The sequence below is a fragment of the Sturnira hondurensis genome, unplaced genomic scaffold (assembly GCF_014824575.4).
Source record: "Sturnira hondurensis isolate 20B ecotype Veracruz unplaced genomic scaffold, ASM1482457v3 Scaffold0006437, whole genome shotgun sequence".
In the NCBI taxonomy this organism is placed as follows: domain Eukaryota; kingdom Metazoa; phylum Chordata; class Mammalia; order Chiroptera; family Phyllostomidae; genus Sturnira; species Sturnira hondurensis.
In genome coordinates, this window is record NW_028079068.1 from 11,502,575 (window position 1) to 11,524,561 (window position 21,987).

At 36.2% G+C, this 21,987-nt stretch overlaps 1 protein-coding gene across 4 annotated transcripts in view; it reads left to right on the forward strand.

Moving 5' to 3' along the window:
* The first annotated feature begins 815 nt into the window (after positions 1-815).
* Positions 816-21,987, forward strand: part of ZNF800 (zinc finger protein 800) — a 49,183-nt gene continuing 28,011 nt past the window's right edge. For 2 of the 4 annotated variants that reach the window (XM_037049278.1, XM_037049281.1), the window contains exons 1-5: positions 1,401-1,490; positions 1,956-2,074; positions 7,627-7,722; positions 16,422-16,565; positions 19,163-20,855. In XM_037049278.1, the coding sequence (XP_036905173.1) occupies positions 2,014-2,074; positions 7,627-7,722; positions 16,422-16,565; positions 19,163-20,855 (1,994 nt within the window). In that variant the 5' untranslated portion in view covers positions 1,401-1,490; positions 1,956-2,013. Of the gene's footprint in view, positions 1,010-1,213; positions 1,299-1,400; positions 1,491-1,955; positions 2,075-7,626; positions 7,723-16,421; positions 16,566-19,162; positions 20,856-21,987 lie in introns of those variants that run through there. The other 2 variants (XM_037049280.1, XM_037049279.1) reach the window with 2 other exon arrangements.

Genomic DNA, 21,987 nt, shown 5'->3' on the forward strand with positions numbered 1-21,987 from the left:
CTTTTTCTCTCTCAAAATTTCCTCATACACGTATTTGCTTCTCTAAGATTTCTATTCCAGCAGTTGGGCAGAAGGCAGAGAAGGTAGCTCTCTTGTCCTCAAGAAGCGACACACTGGTTTGCTGAACTTGACAGACCACAGATACCTCAGATCTTCGGGGATTTTCCAAGCATGACGCGGGAGACGAGGTGGGAATGCGTACTGCACACGTGACCCAACTTCACTTTCAGGTTCCGAAGCGAAGCGCTGCCTGGAATCAATACCGATCTTCCACCATTAAATTGTTTTCCTCCAAAGGAGGACCAGATGAAACCCCCTGAAAGGCACACTATGAAAATTCCTAGGGGAAAAAGATCGACGTTTACCATTTATAAGTGCGCCGACTTCCTTTTCGGAATCAGCACCTCTTCACGGCTCACACATTTGCTAAGCCTTTCCCAATAGTTCTTTCCCGAGCTTTCCCAACCCTCCCTCAGTTTCAGTTCCACTCTAAGGAGAAAAGCCATAGCAACAGTTTGGTTGCCGAGCAGCCCGTCTCAGGGGCGCGAAAACCGAGCCAGGGTCTCACTCCTCTTCGTGCGCGCAACACAGGGCTTCGGCTCTCCAACTACCCGAGGGAGTAAGCGCATGCTAAGCGCAGGTCAGCGTCCCCCGCCGTGTCGCGGCTCCAGGAACACCCATCGCGGCTCCCTCCCCCGCCCGGTCACCGCACTTCGCCTCCCCACAGGCGGGGGCGCCGGGCCGGGCGCATGCGCGAGGCGCTCCCGGGCGTGCCGGCCACACTACCCCCCACCCACTCGGAGAGCTTGTCACTTCCTGCCCTCGCCCCATCTCCGTCCGGGGTCAGTCAGTCGCTCCCTGTCGCAGCCGGAGAGTCTCTGCTTCCCCCTTCTTACCCTCTCCGTGGCGGTAGCTCAGGCTCTTCGGGGAAGGGCAGACGGAGAAAGAGAGAGACTGACTTAATAAAGTTTCCTGAAACAGCAACTACTACCAAAAAAAAAGGCCCAAGGTTGGGGGAGACTCCCATTCTTCTCCGCCCCTTTCCAAAAGCCTGAGGGACCGTTGCAGGTGGAGAGGTGCCGGGGGAGCCGGGCTTCGGCGGCAGCCGTTGCCCCGGTGAGGAGCTACTGAGCTCCTGCCCGCTCCGGTTCCAGCTCCTTCGGTGGCGGCGGCGGCTGCTGCGGGGCGGTTCCTCCTGTCAACTGTCTGCGCCCGAGCGCCGCCCGCCCTCCAGCTCCTCAGCGCGGAGGGACGCCGTGAGTCGCCGCCGCCGTCGCCTCGGGCCTCGGAGGGACTTGGTGAGCTGTGGCGCTTCCGCGTCGGCGCCGGCGGGGACTCTTTGGGAGCGCGTCGGGCCCGAACCCCAGTTCCCTTCGTGTGGTCCGCGGAGGCCGCTTCAGGTGGGGCCCGAAGCCGCCTCCCACTCCTGGCTGCCCCCGAGGCCGACCGGCCTTCCTTCCGCCGGCCCGCTGGCCCGCTTTCGGAGTTAAGTAAGTTGGGCGCACTTGGTTGTGGGGACCGGGGTTGCGCCTAGGAGACCCCAACGCACGTGCGAGGTGGGAGGCCGTGGGCCGGCCGTGGGGAAGCCGCTGCTGAGCCACCCCTGCCGTCGCGCCCCTCGCCCCGCCGCCCCTCGGGCCGGGGCGCAGACCGTGCCACCGCGCTCCGCGCCTCCATCTCTGCGCGCGCCCGCCCGGGACGGCGAGGCCGCCGCCCGCGCTGCCGGCCAGGCCTTCGTCCTGTTCGGTGCTGCGCACCGGAGGCTGCGTTTCCGGGTAGGACGGGGAACCTGTTCGGGAGTTCGGGCCGGAGAAGCCTTCGTGCGTTTTTCTTTTTCCAGTTCCAGAAGGAGCGGGTCCGTGGAGGGACAGCGAGGGCGGGTGAAGGGGACATATCTGGAAAATGTCCCCCCAGGAAGTTCAGGGTGAGTGACTGGTTTGTGCTTCTTTCAACAGCCAAGCCGCAATGAAGAGCTACTTACAGTGAAAGGAAAGTAGGTCGCGCCCACTGAAAATGCCTTTAAGGGACAAATACTGTCAGACTGACCACCATCATCACGGATGCTGTGAACCAGGTATCCCTCTTTCTTCTCCAGTTACTTTGCCCTCCGTCATTGTCACTCTGCCCCTGTTTCCTTCCAGTTTTCTTTTCCTGCTGCCCAAGAAGTCATTCCTAAGTAATCAGGCTATGATTTTCCTTAGCATAAAACTGGTTATGAAGCTAAATGGTTGTACAAATGAGAGGTCTCCGCTTTTTGATCCCTTAAAAAAAGTACCACAAGTGTCACCTTAAATCTTTTCCACAAGATCAGTTATCCAGTCCCCTTTCCTGCTGTTTCGAGGCAGCCTGCAGTTAGTATGCCCCATGCTCTGTAAATGTTTAAAACTGAAGAAAGGGAAAAGTAGTAGAATACTAGCATGAACCTTCATGAAACTTGTTTTATTTAAACTTGAAAAAGTTTAGTTTCTTATGCTTTTTTAAAATCAGAGATTAGCCCTTAAAGCCTAAAAATGAATTTAGTTTGGGCTAAAAAAAGTTGGTTGAACTCAAATTGTTGGGAGAAATAGGTTTTGCCAAATGCAACCTTTTAAAAAATATCTTGGACATAACATACTGTATTGCAGAATTTTTAAAAATCTGATTGTTTAGATAGGATATGTAAGTATTTCCAGGATAATTTATTCAATGGAACTTTTAAAAGTTGAATTTATGAAGTGAAAAAGTTACTTTTTTGTAGTCTCACAAAGAATACTTAGAAAACTTTAATTTGATAAATGTAATATGTAAACTGTTGATAGTTTTTCTGCTTAGAAGCTTAATGTGCTTTTTCACAAACTGGTACAACTTAGAAGGGAATCATTGGATATGCACTATCTCTAAACCAAATAAAGTCTAACCTATTGTAGTTAAAGGCAGGTGTTTATCATTATTTTTGACCTAAGAGTTATTAGGACTTTCTATACTTTTGCTTGCTTTTTGTTGGAGTGTTTTAACTGCTCTAATGTATTCAGTTTTACCACAGTAGTGTTTAGAGTGCTCTTTTGTTTAATGGGAAAAATTTGCAATGGTAAAAGAGAAGAACTTCCATTTTCAGAAAACTTTGGTGTATGTGAGAATAAAATTTGTACAATAAGCCTATCACCACTGATATGCTAAAAATCAGTAATAACTCACCTCTGCTAATAAAACAGGTTATCTCATGATGGGATCGTTTCTATTCACCTGTCCGCTTATCTATCTGACTTTCAACACCCTCCTAACAGTGCATGTTTTGTGTATTTGAGATGAAGATATCACTTATGTTTTAGCAGATGTTGGGTGGGGTTTGCTACTTTTGAAGTAGAAGGCTATGAATGCCTTTACATTTTTTATTTATTAATTTTAGAGGTAGGGTGAGCGAGACAGACACACATATTGATTTGTTCCACTCATTTATGCATTCATTGGTTGCCTCTTGTGTGTACCCCAACCTGTGGCCTTGCCATATAGGAATGATGCTCCAACCAGCTGAGCTACCCCACCAGAACTGTGAATGTCCTTTATACTTGTGTTTCTCATGCACTTTTTAATTCCAGGGTTTTAAGAATTGTTTGTTTTTGTTTTTAAGAATATTTCAATTCAGATTGAACTAATTAATGAAATCATCTTATTCAGGAAGAAGTTTATTGATTCATTTCTTTGATAGGTTATTATTGAGTACCTGTTAGGTGCTAGGCACTGTCTAGACAATGGAAATATAAGTGGTGAACAAAACAGATGTCATTTCCTTGTACAACTTTTGAGTGGGATGAGAGAAACATAAATAAAACAAGATAATTTGTGACCAAATCTTATTTAGTGTATTCTGGTAATTAAAGTTTTCTAGAGACTTTAATGTCTTTTCAAAGATGCTTTCCAAGACAGAAAACTGTACTTGAAAAATAATTAAATAAATTTTTAAAAAAGATGCTTTCCAGAGTTGAACTTTTAAATATGTATTGGAATTTTTTTGATTATTTTTCTCCATAATTAACAAGATATTAGATAAGTTGAATTAATTAAAAATTTCAGTTTTCTTTTACTTTAAGCTTTTCATGCAGTTTATTTTGCAAATTATCAGGTCAAAAGTAATTGGTATTTCTTTGCTTTGTTATAATTAAAACACTTTCTGAGCATTTAGTTCAGTGGAAAGGTAGAAGTTTGTTAACTTATAGGGTAGTTAATTGTCATTATTTCAGAGGAAGGTAGGTGCTGGGTGTGAGGATGTTTCCAGGATTGAGAGGAATATATTATGATAGAAGATGACATGATGTTTGAAAAATTATTTTTTTTCTTTTTGAAAAATTCTTTAAATGGGCTCTCCTGAGAGGTCCGTCCTGGTTTGGATTATGAATAGTGGGTAAGTTCCTTAGATGAGAGCAGTGTATTTTTAAGCAGGCCTTGATAGGATGGGTCAATTTGTAGTGAAGGGTAGTGTTATAAGCCTCTTAGTGTATGTGCTTTTTTAGTTACGTTTGTTAAATGATTGTACTTATTTATTTTTAGAGAGAGTGGGAGGGAGGGAGAAAGAGACGGAGAGAAACATTGATGGGTTGCCTCACATATGCCTGAACCGGGGCTCGAACCTGCAATATAGGTATGTGCCCTGACTGAGAATCTAATCAGTGACCCTTCACTTTTCTGGGACAACACCCAACCAACTGAGCCACACTGGTCAGGGTGGTAGTTATATTTTAAGAATGTTATTTGCTATAGAAATTTTCAGCCTTTCAAAAGTGCAGAGAATGGTATAAGGAACCTGGTAAAACCATTTCATAACTCCCATCAGTTATCAATACATGGAGAATCTCTTTTCATGTCTGTTCTCCCCTTCCCTTGATTTTCTTCTACACCGTCCAACTGCTCCATCATGCTTTTATTTGACAGCAACTTCCAGACCTCATAAGCAGAAGGATCTTTTAAGGGGCTTGTTTTAAGGTATGAGAGACTCTTACAAAAGCAGGTGTTTTATTCTTGAAGTGTGTTCCTGGAAGTATGTAAGCGAGATCTTAACTTCTTAGGGTTTGGGTTTTCGGTTGGAGGGAGATGCCTCCCCCTGCCCAAATGGTTATATAACCTGATCTTGGGGAGGAGGCGTTAGGATGGATGATAGGAGATTTTATGAAGTATTAATACATAAAACTTTTTAGTGTTGAAAGTATGTTTTCAAATGAAGAAATGCTAGTTTCTTAAGTGGGAACTACACAGATATGTATATCAAATGAGGAAAGGGGACTGTAAGAAGTTGCTGTTTTTTCCTTCATCCTTCCCTTATTCATTATTGTTTTTCATGCTTCTCTGCTAGAATTCTTGCCACTTAAAGAGACAGGCTTTGAAGCTTTTAGTTCTCTACCATTGTACAACTTCCACTTTCTCTTTTGTAGTTGTTACTATTTATTGTAAAGTTATCAGTTATAAAGTACAAATGATGGAATCCATCCAATCCATATAAATGATACCACCAGTCTATTTATGAGCTTCTGTAATTGTTTCTCTAAGGTGTTCAGTTCTACTTCTCTTAGATTTTGGAAAAGATTTCAGTTTTTGGTGTCAGACAAGCAGTTGATTTACACATGATGGTGATGCTGGTGGTGATGATGATGGTGGTTGTAGAAAATTGGTTGAGCAGTTAGTATATTCCATGCTCTGTTTTTAACCAGTTTTCCTGTTAGCTAATTTAATCCTCACATAGTCCTGTGATCCAGCTACTTTTATTATCCTCATTTTAGGGATAGAAAAGAAAGATCAGAGATTTTAATTTTTTCCTCATTTTAACTAGTAAGTGGCAGAAGGAGAATTTCAGTACAGTCCAGCTCTGGAGTCTTAATCACCTCAGTTAGTTAGTGCCAGCGTTAGCTCTTCTTAAAATGAGTTGTATTTGGGTGTATGTTCTGAATTCATTTAAAATGCCCCTAAAGTTTCTCTTAAGATTAGGAAAATTTTGCTTAATGAAACGCCTTGGTCCTGAGACACAGGTCCTCCTATTTGTGTGCACTGGCCACAAACCTAAAAGAGACTCTAAGGCTGTGTCAATATGCATAGTATAGCAGACTTCAGCCCCCTTGTCAGCTAAATGCTGTCCAAGCCCAGGTCCTGAAGCTGTAGCAACACATATTACTGAAATAACCCTCCTTATTTCCCCACATTGAGCAGATTGGGTGAAGATGGTAATAGTTCAATAAAACATAACATTGAGAAAAAGAGGTGATTAAAGTGGGCAGTTTTTCTCCAACATAACCATCTCTTTTTATTTGATTTCTGACAGAAAGTTCAGGTTCCCATTTCAGTTACCTTGTTTCATAATTACCATAATCTAATTTATTGCATACTTCACAGCTAATCTGAGAGTTTTGGAAAGCAGGGATGATCTAACCTCTGTATATGAAAATAAAAAAATTATTTAAAAAATGGAAATATACATATTTTTAAAGATTTTATTTATTTACTTTTAGAGAGAAGGGAAGGGAGGGAGAAAGAGAGAGAGAGAAACATCAGGTTTGTCAGCGATACCTCAGTTGGTTGCCTCTTGCATGTCCCCAACTGGGGACCTGGCCTGCAACCCAGGTATGGGCCCTGGAAATCGACCTGGTAAGCTTTTGGTTTGCAGGTCGCCACTCATTCCACTGAGCCACACCAAATGGAAATATTTTAACTTATAATGAAAATGTATACTTCCTCAAATGCACACTTCTAAAAGCTCTGAAGTACTAGCGAACTGTGAGGCAGAAAGCAAAATTGCCCCTATAAATACCACCTTAATAGAACTTTTGTTAAGTTTTGTTTGTAACCCAGAAGACTTCTGTGTTTATTCATACACTCACTTTATACATTAAATTTATTTCTTTGTGTATCTTTTGAAATATATATGAATATAAATGAGATCATATTCTATAGCCTGTTTTTGTTGCTTAACAATCTGTTACTGACATCTTTTGTTGTCAGTACACATAGATCTAGTTCATGCTTTCTAACAGCCATCTGAGATTCCACAGTGTGAATGGTTAATAGTTTATTTATTTTGGTTCCTTTTGAGACTCTTAAATTGTTGGAACTTTTTCTCAATTATTTACAGTGCTGCAGAGTGCTGCAGTGAACATTGTTGTACATCTGTCCTTCCTTGTTCAACCAAGTTCTTTCCTTAGGCAGTGGTTTTTAGGTTTTGTTTTCACAATTGCCCAGAGAGCTTTATTAGATTGTCCAGAGGGAAGGTTTTGGAATGGCTTATGAGGTGCAGTCAGGCCATCATTGCCCTAGGATTTTGGTTAAATATAGTGGTCCTTCTTCAAGGGGAATAAAAAGGCAACCATGATGAATATATATTAAATAATACCAGGATAGGAAGATGTTTGCATTTAAACTAATTAGCTTTAAGTAGCATTATTTTAGCCTTGAATTGAGACTAATTTTATTTTTATCCTTTTTATTGAATTGAAAATTATTTTGGTTATTTTTTCTCATTTTATTTTGCCTTACAAAGATGATGGTGAAATACATATAAGTGTGATTGTCATTTACATGATTGTAGCAACCATTGTTTTACTTCAGTAGTAAATGATTTAAATAACCCTTTTTTGTGGGGATCGGGGTGGGTGTTTGTCTTCCATGTAGTTTATATCCTGGAACCTGGAGATGCTCCTTTGTTACAGCAACCACTACAGACATCCAAATCTGGTATTCAACAAATAATTGAGTGCTTTCGATCAGGTATGAATGTTTTAGGATGTACTTTTTATTCTTCACATAATAGTTTAAAAACTACCTAGAAATCCTTAGAAGTAATCTAGAAGAAAATGAAAATGTATATGCACTGTTTTAGTAGAATATTTTTAATGTCATATTTTTAAAAAGTGGATGAATAAATAGTGATGTAGTCTAGAGATTCTTTTTCCATGCTATATATTATATATTGATTTAAAAGTAAACTTAGTATCGTTTAAAGAAATGTATTAAGTGGTATATATCTGCAGATAAAGTGCCTCTTCCTCTTAAAGATTCATTGTTATTTTTGACATGTTCTTTATAAACTCTCATAGGGCAGTAGTATATTATACTGGGTCTTTATAAGTTTTGGAAGAGTGAATTATTTACTCAGACTGTCTAAGATATCACTTGTTCTAGGTTAATTACTTTATTATCTCTGTAACTCACCTTCTTCTGCCTAACTCTAGAGTTTATGGAGTTTGAATATCTGTAATAGAGCATAAGATAGAAAAAAAGACTTACTGCAGCCTGATATCTTCAGATACATTTGTTTAGTTTTTCTTTCCATTAGATTATTATAATAATTAGGTATATAAGTGTATTTGTGCAGTTGTAATCCAGTGCTTTAAAGTAGTTGTTGCTTACTACATATAAGTAAGTGAGAACTGTTAGAACTCCTTCCAAATTATCAGTAAGATCTTAAGTTACTGTGACTCTTAAGATCCACTTGTCCATCTCAAGTGGATTCGGCTTCTCTGACATTGAAAACTATTGAGTCAAATGGGAACAAGCAAACACACATGACAGATGGGTATCTAACTGACAGTCATTTAAAGGGTTAGAATATCTTTTTGTTATTTTATTTATCTTTGTGAAATTATTAAGATAAATATGAAGTTATATTATTATTTATCTTAATGAAAAATACCCAGATTCAGAGGAAAAGATAGTTTATGTGCAACCATATTGTTTTGTATTGAGAAATTTTTTGACGTGCTTGTTTTAGAACATTATAAAGCGAAAAAAGCATATATTTGGTTTAGTTTAGGATTCCAAGAAATAAATTGTTTCTTAATTTTAATAAAAAGGATTTTGTTTTTGCCTGTCCAAGATCATTTCTTCGACTTTCTATCTGTAGTCCTCATGGCATTGCTTTTATGTCCATTTAATTAAGTGTTGAGTATATACTGTATTCCTATGCTTAGGTTGATTGGTGATATAACCTGTTTAAGGGTGCTTTTTGTTGTTTTTTTACTGACGATTGTTGCTTGTGATTAACAGTAATAATTGATAGGTCAAATTCTCTTATGGTAAATACAGTTAAAATTTTAGTTGATAGGGACTGTATTTAAATACATTTCTGGCATAACAGAAGAATGATTAGTTTCTATTTGCAGTGAGTTTCTATTATCTAATTTTAATACAGAGATAAAATTTATTCTTGTTCATTCTTACATCCTGGAAATGAAGGTAATAGCTTTTCCCATTTAGTAATATCCTTGCTTTTTAGAAACTCATAATATGGAATTAATAAGGTTATTTTCTACTCTTTCATAGTGTTATTTGATTAAAAAGTTAGAATTGGTTCTTTCATAAATGCTTTGTTTTATAAAAAAATGCCGCTTCAACAAGAACTATCCTCAAAAATCTATATTTTTTTAACTTTGAAAAATAAATACATTAAAGTGAAATTGTTTCTTTCTTATGCTGTGGTCATATCTGTTTTCTGTATTCACCATTTCTTTATAAGCTGAAGAAAAGGGAGTGTGAAAATTTGTAGTACGTTTTTTAAAAAAATGTCTCCAGCAAATTTGCCTTCTGAGTTATTTTTTATTTAGGCAAATTCCGAAGGTACTATAATTTTAATTCTTTAGGTACCCAATAATTTAAATTACTAGTGATTTAGAAATATAGTGACTAGTATAAAGAAACTAATTTTGTATTTAAAAAGGAATTGTTTTACTTCACTAATGTGTCTTATAACTAAGCAATTTTAATCTCTTCAAGATAGTAATCTGTTACATATTTGGATAATCTAAAGTCTACCAAGGTAGCCCTTCTACAGCTCTGAGGTGTTCAAGTTGTGGCTGACTGCAGTTTTGGGAGGATGAGATGGAGGTTTGGAGGGACTGAAATCTTTTCCCATTCTGCAGGTTACTCCCAGTCCCAGTGTACTCCCAAGCCTGCCTTCAATAACTCACCTCTATCTAGGCTTTTTTTCAATACAGCTAGGTCACACATACTGTATTTAAAGAACTGTCCTGCTGATGTTATATATCTGACAGATATTTAAAGGTGGAAGTCCATGCTTTTGCTCTTGTTAATGCTTCAGAGGCTAAGTCAGGTTGGGCAGTAGTCATGTTAGGATATCTACCTTATCTTCAAGCTCAGATAATTGTCTTTAGCCACAGTGTCATCTCTATTTAAGTGACTCACCTTTTCCTGCCTACACTGGGGTGTGTGTGACCTGGTATTAATTCCTACCCAAGCTGGAAATTCATAAAAGGCTGGGGAAGGAGTTGACTCACTGTTTAGGTCCACCAACTCCATGTGTGCTCTATTGACTGCATGACCAGTTTTGACTGCATTCTCTTTGCCTCATACTTCAGCTTTTGCTTTGGCCTGTTTTTCTGGCTTTAAATTACAGATGATTCTTTACCTTTGATAGCTCTATATTTTTGTCTGCTTGACTTATAAGTTAATTTGAATAGATTTATCTTTTTTGGATTAAGTGATATTTGCTTATGGGTTTAAAAAAATAAAGAAATACAAATAGATATACAGAAATAAGTTTTTTTTCAGGCAACCACTAACCCTTACATATACATGACCATACTTATTTTCTTCCTAATAGAAATGGTAGAAGAATCTGCGTAATGTTATGCATATTTGCTTTATTAACAGTACAGTCCACTGTTATTTGACATCTGTCTGTAGATGTCTCTCTCTCACTCTCTCTTTCTCTCTTTTTATTTTTTAAGAAAACTGCCTGTTTTGCCCTCAGTGACTTGCAGGTTCTACCCTGAAATTCCTGACAGTTGGGTGACTTGAGATGTTGTTTGCTTGGAATTCTTGACTTCTGGTACTGCCTTTTCTGCACCCTTCCTTTTGCTGGAGCCTTGCCTTGGCTGTGGTAGTCCTTCTAGGATCACTTCTGTGACACCCTGTCTTCAAATTTCCCTTCTTTTTATTAACACTTTTATTTTAGTTTCCTTCCTTCCTGATCTTTCTTTTTAAATGGAAACAAAATTTTAAATAATAAAAAGTATACTTTCATGAGACATTATTAAAATGGATTTAATTGAGCTTAATATCCTTTCTTAGTCTTGGTAGAGGCAAAGGAGCTATGGATTGTCCTAAGGTTAGAGAAACAAAGAAGGGGGAAAAGAGGATAATCGTTTTTTCTGGTATTTAAAATTGGTCTTTAATGTGAAGTTGACATTTTTTTGAATTCTTGAAATATATAATATAGTAAAAAGAGATAATATATAATATTATAGAAGAAAGATTCTGCCTGTAGAATATACAACTCTGTGCAAGGAACGTCTTTTTTGAATTTTAAGAAGGAATAAATTGTAGGGAAAATGAGAATTAGCTTTGTATGGTGTTTGCTGTTGTCATCATTTTCCTAAATTTAGGTTTGGTCATTTAACTTAGAATTTTGGGGGGTTGTTTTGTTTATACTGCTTAAAGCAACATTCATGTCAGTTAGTATAAGCTGTAACTGGGTCCTGATGCCCCAGTCTTGACTCTGTAATAAAGACAGGATGGAATTATGATTTATCAGAGATACATAAAGGAGTGCCATTTTTTCGTGGTTACGTAACAATTCTAGGACATTAAAATTTTAGATATTTTATTTATTTTTCATTGCCTTTAGGGAAGAGAGGAAGGGGGAGCTAGAGTGACAGAGAGAGAGAGAGGGAGAGAAAGAGAAAGAAAGAAACATCACCGTGACAGAGAAACATCAGTTGGTTGCCTCTTGTAGGTTCCTTGATTAGGGATTGAACCTGTAATCTAGGTATGTGCCCTGACCAGGAATTGAGCCTGCAACCTTTGATGTATGGGATGATGTCCCAACCAACTGAGCCACACCAACCAAGGCAAAATCTAGATATTTTAAAGATGAGACATTTTTTGATAAATAAGAAAATGTAGATTTACTTATTGGATTGATTTATCACTGATTTAATTAATCTTCAAAGCATGTTACTTGGGGCTATATTGCTAGAAGAGTGGCCATTTTTTATTAGTCTGGGAATTTCTCAAGGGCACAGATTGTATACTTCACTTCATATCTTCAGTGAATAACAGCACCTGGTGTTTAATAGGTGTTCAATAAATACTTGTTAAACCAAACCAAAAAATGTATGGAGTAGCCACTAAAATAACTTTATTTTACTTATAAATTTCTTGTAGTATGTGGCAGTGTTCCATGATTAGCTTGGTGTGTGTGTGTGTGTGTGTGTTTTAATCAGCTCCTTTAGGTGGTGGTTTTAAGATAACAATTTTAATTTTCTTAAGTTTTCCTAATTCTTACCTTTAAGTGCTTATGTTAAGGGATGATTAGTTAGAAATTTTTTCATACTTGTCTTACAACTCAGGAGATTTGACAGGAGTTACAGATTTCCTTGCAACTTTGGGATAATAATTGTGAAGACAGCTCATGTGTGAGTCAACAGTAAAGCAAGCAGTATACATTTTAAATGGTTACTGCGATAACTTAAAATGGTCATTGACCAACAAATCAGTATATTAAGAAAAAAAGTGAAAGCTTATCTTTATCTATCACAGAAGAGCCTAAATTAATATTATGCCATGTAAAGTGACTGTTATCCAACCTAATGTAAAACTTTTTCTTTTGGAAAAAATCCTTTAAATATGTTTGTCAGTATATACAATGTATTTGGCATTAAGGAATAGCACAAGGTAAACCGTTATGCTATTTATCTAATATGAATAGATATGAAATTCATGTGAAATTTATCTAGTTTTTTAAAAGATTTTATTTATTTATCTTTAGAGGGGGAAGGGAAGGAGAGAGGGAGAAAAATATCAATGTATAGTTGCCTCTCCTGTGTCCTCTGTTGGGAACTGGCCTGCATCCCAGGCATGTGATGTGCCCTGATTGGGAATCGAACCACAGTCCTTTGGTTCGCGGGCCCGTGCTCAATCCACTGAGCTACACCAGCCAGGGCAAATTTATCTAGTTTTTATTACACATCTATATTGTAAGAATCCGAAATATCCACTAGTTAATTTCTAGGCATCAAAAACCTTGGAGGGCTGTTTTTTTGAAAAATACTAATTGATGATCTGTATAAGTAGTGACTGCTAACATAATTTAAGGTAAGAAAGAGAGAGGAAAAGGAATAATTAGGAGCAAGGCAGCCTCGATTTCTCTTTCCCTGAATCAACGATTGTGGAAGAACTTTGTCTTGCTGTCAAGATAGATGACCACGTCTGTTGTGTCAGGTGATAGGAAGTTTTAACTATTGACAGAGGCACAGTTGGTTGACTGTATCTAATTGTTAGCAAAGCAATTAGGAAATGTAACTGATTATAATAAAGGTATAAAAAACACCCCCAAACCTTAAATGGCTACTGAAACTAACTTGGGGAAAACTTTTATTGTCTGTATTCATGGAGTTAAAAAATACAACTTTATTCTCATTGGTAAAATGTAGAGTTTGAAAATCTTTGAGGTCTCTTCTTTGATTTGCCCATGAACACTACAAAGGCTAGAAAAGTCTTGTTTTTATAGAGAAAGTCTTTTTTTTAACACATAGAGAAAGCTCTTTAATACATCATTTAAAAAAATGTTAATCAGGCATGGTCCTGAGGCTGGAAATAAAATGATGAAATGGTGAGCATTAAGGATATCTTATCCATCCTTTTAGAACTTCCAGGTTAATGGGGATACAGAAAAGTAATTAATTACAAGATAGTGGGATAATATAGTGTAGAAGTATATAGGGTGTTATAGGAATATAGGTGAAGAATTTGTAACAAAAAAAAACAAAACAGGAGGGATCAGAGAGGCTCCCTGGAGAATGTGATCTATAACCTGAGATCCGAAGGGTTACTGCAGGTGAGTCAGACCAGGGAATAGGGAGAATGTTGCAAGAAGAGAGAAAAAACTTAGGGGAAAGCCTGAAAAGTGTGATAGAGAATTTGGTGAATCTGTGGTCCTGAAAGACATTGGTATGCCTGGATCAACACAGCTGTTTTTATTGTGTGTGTATTTGTATGTGTGTATAGGTGGGATGTGGGTAGGGGAGCTTTGTGATCAATAAATAAGATTGATTAGTCAAGTTTAGAGCCAAATATTTACCTATTTTGGATGCTTATTGGGAACTCTACTGAATATAGAGTTCCCTACTGAATATAACTCTAACTAGGAATATATAAGAAATTGATACTGCATTTTTTAAATGGTTGATTGGGAGAACCTGGTAGACAAAATTATGTGTCTGATTTAGGGATGCAGTTTTATATTTTTATGAGTAACTTTAAAAAAATGCATAACCTTATCCTGCACTGCTTATGTAACTTTCAGTTGAGTCCTTAAACTAACCTAGTTCAGGTGTTATTTCTTTGTCTGTCTTTAGTCCCTGTTGACTTTTTAAAGGCAGAGTTGAATCTTTAGTATATGTCTTGCAGGTTTAATTTAGGATTAAAGTGTGTAAAAATTTGCTATTTTCTTCCTACTGGTATACTTCCACTCAGCTGTACTTCCTTAGAACTCTTTAGATCAGTTAGAGAGGTTTATCTAAATATTTTTTTCATTCATCTGCCTCTCACAGTTTGTCATTCACTTAGGAGTTTATAACTCTGAACTCTAAATACAGCAGCAGTTTATTCATATTTTGTAATGTGAAGTGGACTACACACATGTATGTGTCTATATGTATATATGTAGTTTATATATCAATATACTTTTTTATAAAGAATAATTTTTTTAAAGATTTTATTTATTTTTCTTTAGAGGGGAAGGGAAGGAGAGAAGGACAGAAGTATCAATGTATGGTTGCCTCTCATACGTCCCATGCTGGGACCTGGCCTGCAACCCAGGCATGTGCCCTGACTGGGAATCGAACAGTGATCGTGTGGTTCGCAGGCCCGCGCTCAATCCACTGAGCTACACCAGCCAGGGCCTTTTTTATAAAGAATAATTTTATAAAGAATACTCAAGCTGTCTTCAGAATCTTTTTAAATTTGTTTTCTGAATACATTTGGTTTGTTCATTTTACTAGATGGATATATCAAAATGCAAAGATTATAACAGCTCTTTAAGGTCACACAACTATCAGAATTGGAATCTCTTAAGAAATAGTAAAGTTCTGATAACCTGCTAATCAGTCTTTTTGCAGTGGAATTTAAAGGTTGGTCTATTTTCAAAATAAGATTAAATTACCAAGTGATTACATAAAAAATTAAACATGAGCAGATTATTAAATATTGAATCAGAAGTATTTAACTTTTATGGATCCTTCAGTATTAATCATATTAGTAAAGTAGTATTTACTTTTCAGTAGTTCCAGAGCTTAGTCAGTCAGATGCTTGTTGGATGACAGAACACTTTATAGCTAGATAGTCTTAAAGGGTTTTTTTCCCCCCAGGATACTTGTTTTAGTTTAAATCAATATTATCATGTTATTTTATTTGAGAAAATTCATTAATTAGTAAAGCATTGCAGGTCAATTTCGTCAATTTACCTGTGGCAAAGACCTGTAGGAAGTAGTGACAAAAGACCTTCCATTTGTGTTTTATTCCTGGTGGGTGTTAATATTTTAAAGATCGGGTGCTTATTGCCATTTATTTTTTTCTCTGCCTTTGATCTTTTGTCACAGTGTTTAGATTCCCTAGATCACTGAAATTTCTTCAACAGAAATTTATTGAGCACTATTAGAGCTGAACACTTATAGTTATAAATAAGATAGACTTGGCTGCTTTGGAGTTTTTAATCCTAGTGGAGAAGACAGGCTTTAAACTAGTAATTATGTCAATATTTAATTAATTACAATTGAGGTAAGTTTTTGAGAAATAAAGGTTTTGAGTAAATTTATAGTAGTATCAAGAGACCTAAGCAAAATTCAAAATTATGGACAAGATTCACTGTCACACTAAATGGCCATAATTCTATGTTGGCCTAGAACCTGAGGTAATTTGATCTAACCTTAAAAATAAAAGTCACAGTCTTGGGACATGATTTTGAACTTCTTTAAGGAATCAGGGGAAACGTGTTACAAAATTCTTATGTTCACTTTTTAATGTAGAAACGAGCTGGAAGAACCAGGCAAAATCTTTGGCAGGGAGTGGGAGGAGATGGAGACATTTAATTTTTCAGTTCCAGTCTAGATCTATAGAATCAGAGTCTCTAGAGGTGGATCACATACATCTTTGTTCCCAGGTCTTTGTGATGAGCAAACATGTTGAGACCACTGTTGGGATATCCCAAGACTTGACTGGCTGCTGGATTAGGACAAAAACACCAATTTTAGCTTCCTAATATCCAAATGATAGAAGGATTTTTGCTTAGAACGTAGTTCGTAGCTTTGTTGTGAATAATACACTGTGGTAGTGACAGAAATGCCTGTATGTTTTGTTTTTAAAAAGTAAAACTGCACTATTGGATTTCAATAGTGGTGGTTCAGTTTAAAAGTTACTTTTGTGTTAAGTTTCCTTTTTTTTCCTCTCAGGAACTAAACAACTTAAACATATTTTATTAAAAGATGTGGACACTATTTTTGAATGTAAATTATGCCGAAGTCTCTTCAGAGGATTACCAAATTTAATTACCCACAAAAAATTTTACTGCCCACCAAGTCTCCAGATGGACGACAGTAAGTTTTAATCCAAGTATTCAGTTATGCATTTTATGATTAAGTATTCTTATATTACAACTATATGTTTGCATTAAATTATGGATGTCTAGTTACAGATAATTTAATGATAGAGAGTAAAATTAAATACTTTACTCAATGTTATATTCATTTTATTTGTTTATTTTTGTTTTTAAAAGATTTTATTTACTTTTAGAGAGAGGGGAAGAAAGGGAGAAAGAGAGGGAGAAAGAGAGGGAAACATTGATGTACAAGAGAAACATTGATTGGTTGCCTGTTGCATGCCCACAACTGTGGACCAGGCATGTGCCCTGAATGTGATTTGAACCAGTGAGTGACATTTTTTTGGTTTGTGGATTGAAAGCCCAGTCCACTGGGCCATGGCAGTCAGGGCTATATTCAGTGTTTTAGATATGTACTTTCATGCCTGTGTTTTTTACTTGGATTTTCTTCAAGCTATATAAGGGGCTGGAATATATATAAGGGGTTAGTTTTATGATTATTTATTTGTATTAAAATATTGAGTATTGTTTTTGAATGTTCATATGGGTCATATATTTTATATTCAGGGTTTTTGTAAGTTAAAATATTAATTTTCGAAGGGGGCTATTGGTATTTTTCCTTTTTACTTCTTTAACAACTTGTTACCAGAGATGACTGATTGATTACTTAGATTACTCTTGAGTAAATGAGTTGATTTCTTGGGACTGGTAGAGAGCATTAAATATTTATTAATCTTTCTAGTGTTTTCTGAGTCTTGATTTTAAGGTCAGTTTGTTTTCAGTGAAATTTATTTAGATTAGTCATTTTATCAGAAGTTAGATCGTATTGTGGGTTAACTTGAGATCTGAAATAGCTTTAGGTGATGAAGGCAGATAGTAGACTAATAAAGTCTTTGTGAAACAATTTGTTTGTTGAATTAAGTGTATTGCCTGTGTATGATTGAGTTGCAGTATATATAATGGTGTTATTTTCTTCCTTTAAAGAACTAATGTAAATTCCTTGAAATATTTTAATAAAAAATGACTTTCATTTTTTTTTAGATTCAGCTCTTTGTGGACTTATAAAATATAAAATGTGTTCTACCAGTTTGATACTATTTTGCATTGTGGACTTTGTGCATTTTTTCAACTTAACCTTTTTGGGATAGGAATAAAATGCAAACTTCAAGTATTAGCTTGAAGCTGATTTAAGGCATGTGATAGGACATAATATTAATTTGTTTGGATACTGCTGTTAGGTCTACTATACTTTTTTTTCAAATCGTTGAGATATAATAAAAGGGCAGTCCCTAAGAATTAGGGTCTTTTTTTAATCCTTACCTGAGGATATTTTCATTGATTTTAGGGGTAGGGAGGAGAAGGAGAGGAGAGAGAGAAAGAAACACCAATGTGAGAAAGATCAGTTGGTTGCCTCCCATAGTCATTCCAATTGGGTATTGAACCCACAACCTAGGTATGTTCCCTAACTGGGAATTGAACCTGCAACCTTCTGGTGTATGGATGATGTCCTAACCAACTGAGCCACCTGGCCAGGGCAGTGAAGATTAGTTTTAAATCTAGCTTTTTAGTTAAGTACCATTAGAAATTAAGTTAATTTTCTGGTAGTTATTATTTTTTAGTATGAAGTTGACTTGTAGAGGGAAATAGGTAAATAGATTTGCTGGATTAATGTGCTCTCTTCTAGGCAATACTCATTCTAGAAATACTTTTGTGAAAGTGTTATTCTTATAGAAACTTCATTTTAAAAAGGAAGTAGATGAGAAGAGCTATAATAAATCATTTGTTTATTTCTAAATAGAAAATTTGATGCTGTATTTAATAAGTAATAGGTAAATTTAGAGTTGTATGTGGAAACATAACTAGTATTAGACAACTCTGTTACAATACAAATACTTAGTTGCCTACAGAAGGTGTAATTATTATACAAGTAAATAAAAGTAGCTCTTATATTTGGGATAAATCTATAGTTTTTAATCATTTGTTTTAATAGAATTGTGTCATGTTAAGGAGACATATAAAGGGACTAAGTTTAGCAAATACTTGTATATATCATGTCATTCATGTTTATGTTTTCCTATAAAGTTCTTTATTTTCATAAGTATGTCTTCATATAATTAGAGTAGGAAATTTATTATGGATAAGGTTATTTAACAGGAATGCTGTTATGTGTTCTTTAAAAAATTATTTTCATATATATAGTAAAATTCTTCATGATATTTTATCCATCTTGGGTTATGAGAACTTAGATTTGCCTTTGGTTGCCTAAAATCTTAGACTGAAAATATGAAATGCTAATTTATTGTTAGGACACCCTGTGCTTACGTATTTTATAGTAAGGGCACTTAGAAGTGGAGTGACTCTCAGTTGCGTCTAATCCTTAACATTTATGTACTAGTATTATGTTGAGGTTTTGAATTAAAGCAAATTTTAGTTTAATACTAGTTTTTATTTTCATAAAATATGGGAAAGGGATAATGCTGTTATAAAAATAAGCAACCAGAAATATAATAAATTTTAAGATTGACATTTGTAACATATTAAAAATTAGAAAAGCTAATATTTAATGTTAAAATATTGTTTTTTTTCCCCTAACAGACCTTCCTGATGTAAATGATAAACAAAGCCAAGCCATAAATGATCTTCTAGAAGCCATATATCCAAGTGTGGACAAGCGAGAATATATTATTAAGCTAGAACCCATAGAAACTAATCAGAATGCAGTGTTTCAGTACATTTCAAGGACTGATAATCCTACTGAAGTCACAGAGTCAAGCAGTATTCCTGAACAAACTGAAGTTCAAATACAGGAAACTAGCACTGAACACTCTAAAACAGTTCCAGTTCCAGTTACAGAGATGGAAACTGTAGAGCCTCCTCCTGTTGAGATCATTGCAGATGAAGTTGCACCTACATCTGATGAACAACCTCAGGAATCACAAGCTGACTTAGAAACTTCTGATAATTCTGATTTTGGTCACCAGTTGATATGTTGTCTTTGTAGAAAAGAATTTAATTCCAGACGAGGTGTTCGTCGTCACATTCGAAAAGTACACAAGAAAAAGATGGAAGAACTAAAAAAGTACATTGAAACACGAAAAAATCCAAACCAATCCTCTAAAGGACGTAGTAAGAATGTTCTGGTTCCATTAAGTAGGAGTTGTCCAGTATGTTGTAAATCATTTGCTACAAAAGCGAATGTAAGGAGGCATTTTGATGAAGTTCATAGAGGACTAAGGAGGGATTCAATTACTCCTGATATAGCAACAAAGCCTGGGCAACCTTTGTTTCTGGATTCTGTTTCTCCTAAAAAATCTTTTAAGACTCGAAAACAAAAGTCGTCTTCAAAGGCTGAATACAATTTAACTGCATGCAAATGCCTCCTTTGCAAGAGGAAATATAGTTCACAAATAATGCTTAAAAGACATATGCAAATTGTCCACAAGATAACTCTTTCTGCAACAAACTCTAAAAGAGAGAAAGGCCCTAATAATACTGCCAACAGTTCAGAAATAAAAGTTAAAGTTGAACCAGCAGATTCTGTAGAATCTTCACCCCCTTCCATTACCCATTCTCCACAGAATGAATTAAAGGGAACAAATCATTCAAATGAAAAAAAGAACACACCGGCAGCACAGAAAAATAAAGTTAAACAAGACTCTGAAAGCCCTAAATCAACCAGTCCGTCTGCTGCAGGTGGCCAGCAAAAAACCAGAAAACCAAAACTTTCAGCTGGTTTTGACTTTAAGCAACTTTACTGTAAACTTTGTAAACGTCAGTTTACTTCTAAACAGAACTTGACTAAACACATTGAGTTGCACACAGATGGGAATAACATTTATGTTAAATTCTACAAGTGTCCTCTTTGCACTTATGAAACTCGTCGAAAGCGTGATGTGATACGACATATAACTGTGGTTCATAAAAAGTCATCCCGATACCTTGGGAAAATAACAGCCAGTTTGGAGATCAGAGCTATAAAAAAGCCCATTGATTTTGTTCTAAATAAAGTGGCAAAAAGAGGCCCTTCGAGGGACGAAGCAAAACATAGCGATTCAAAACATGATGGCACTTCTAACTCTCCTAGTAAAAAGTATGAAGTAGCTGACGTTGGTATTGAAGTAAAAGTCACAAAAAACTTTTCTCTTCACAGATGCAATAAATGTGGAAAGGCATTTGCCAAAAAGACTTATCTTGAACATCATAAGAAAACTCATAAGGCAAATGCTTCCAATTCACCTGAAGGAAACAAAACCAAAGGCCGAAGTACAAGATCTAAGGCTCTTGTCTGGTGAGGAACAGTTAACAGAGTTTTGCTTTTACCCCCCACCGAACTAAAATCATTTGACCATAATTTATAGCTGGTTCCATTTTAACACGTTTGCTTCCATATATCTCATGGCAGTGGGAGCTGCAAGAGTAATGCGCGTATTGCATTTCCTCTTCAGTGACCTTTTTTTTCAGTGGCTTGGGAACAAAAGTTAACTTCAGAATTTATCTTCCGTAGGACAATGCAATATAGTTATAGGTAGATGGCACAGGGCAAGTTCTCTCCTCTCTGTTGTAAAATACACATTTATATTGGCTTATGTTTACAATAGACGTCTTCTGTTTAACTAACTTTGCACAGGTTTAATTTGATTCAGTGACTTAGTCTAATTGATGCATTGTAGGAAAATTAAATATATTAGAATGAATTTGTGAAGGCAATAATTATAGGAAAAACTCTTTTGAGGCACTGTAATTATTGTAAAAGTAAATCTGTGACAGCTAAATAAAGTGCTGCAGTTAGAAAAAATCCCCAAATTAAATTTAGGATGATTAGTATTTATTATTTACATTTGACATAGTGCTTCTAGATAAAGGGGAAAACTTGATAAAAGTTTGAAATTTCTTTTTTCTCCTCCTTGGGAGTATGTACTATTTTTAAGTTTGATCTATGAAAGAAAAATGATTACTTAGGTCCCAAATCCTCTTAAATTTTCCTTTTTGTTTAAATAAACTTTTTGGTGATCATTTCAATATAGTTAATATTATTAAATAGGGATTTTCTTGTGTTTTTTCCCCTTTTTTTGTGTGTGTGTGGTTGTGTGTTGCAAGAAAAGTAAAATCCCTATTGGGAAGAAAGAAAAATATTCTACTCTTTTAGAAGGTTTTGGAACAAATGTAGATTTTAAAAATGCAATGTAAAATAAGGATTAGACTCCCTGTACTGCTTTTTCAAGTCTCTATATTTTTAAAGTTTACTTTCAGTATCTTTGTCCCTATGTTAAGGCAATTAATATATTTAATTAGTATTAAATTAGTTTTGGATTTAACTTCTAAAGCAGTAGTGCTGAGCAGGTTAAATGTTGTGGTTTGATTATCACATATTTTTAAAAGAAATACTTTTGTGGAAAACTTGAGATGAAACCATTCTTTAG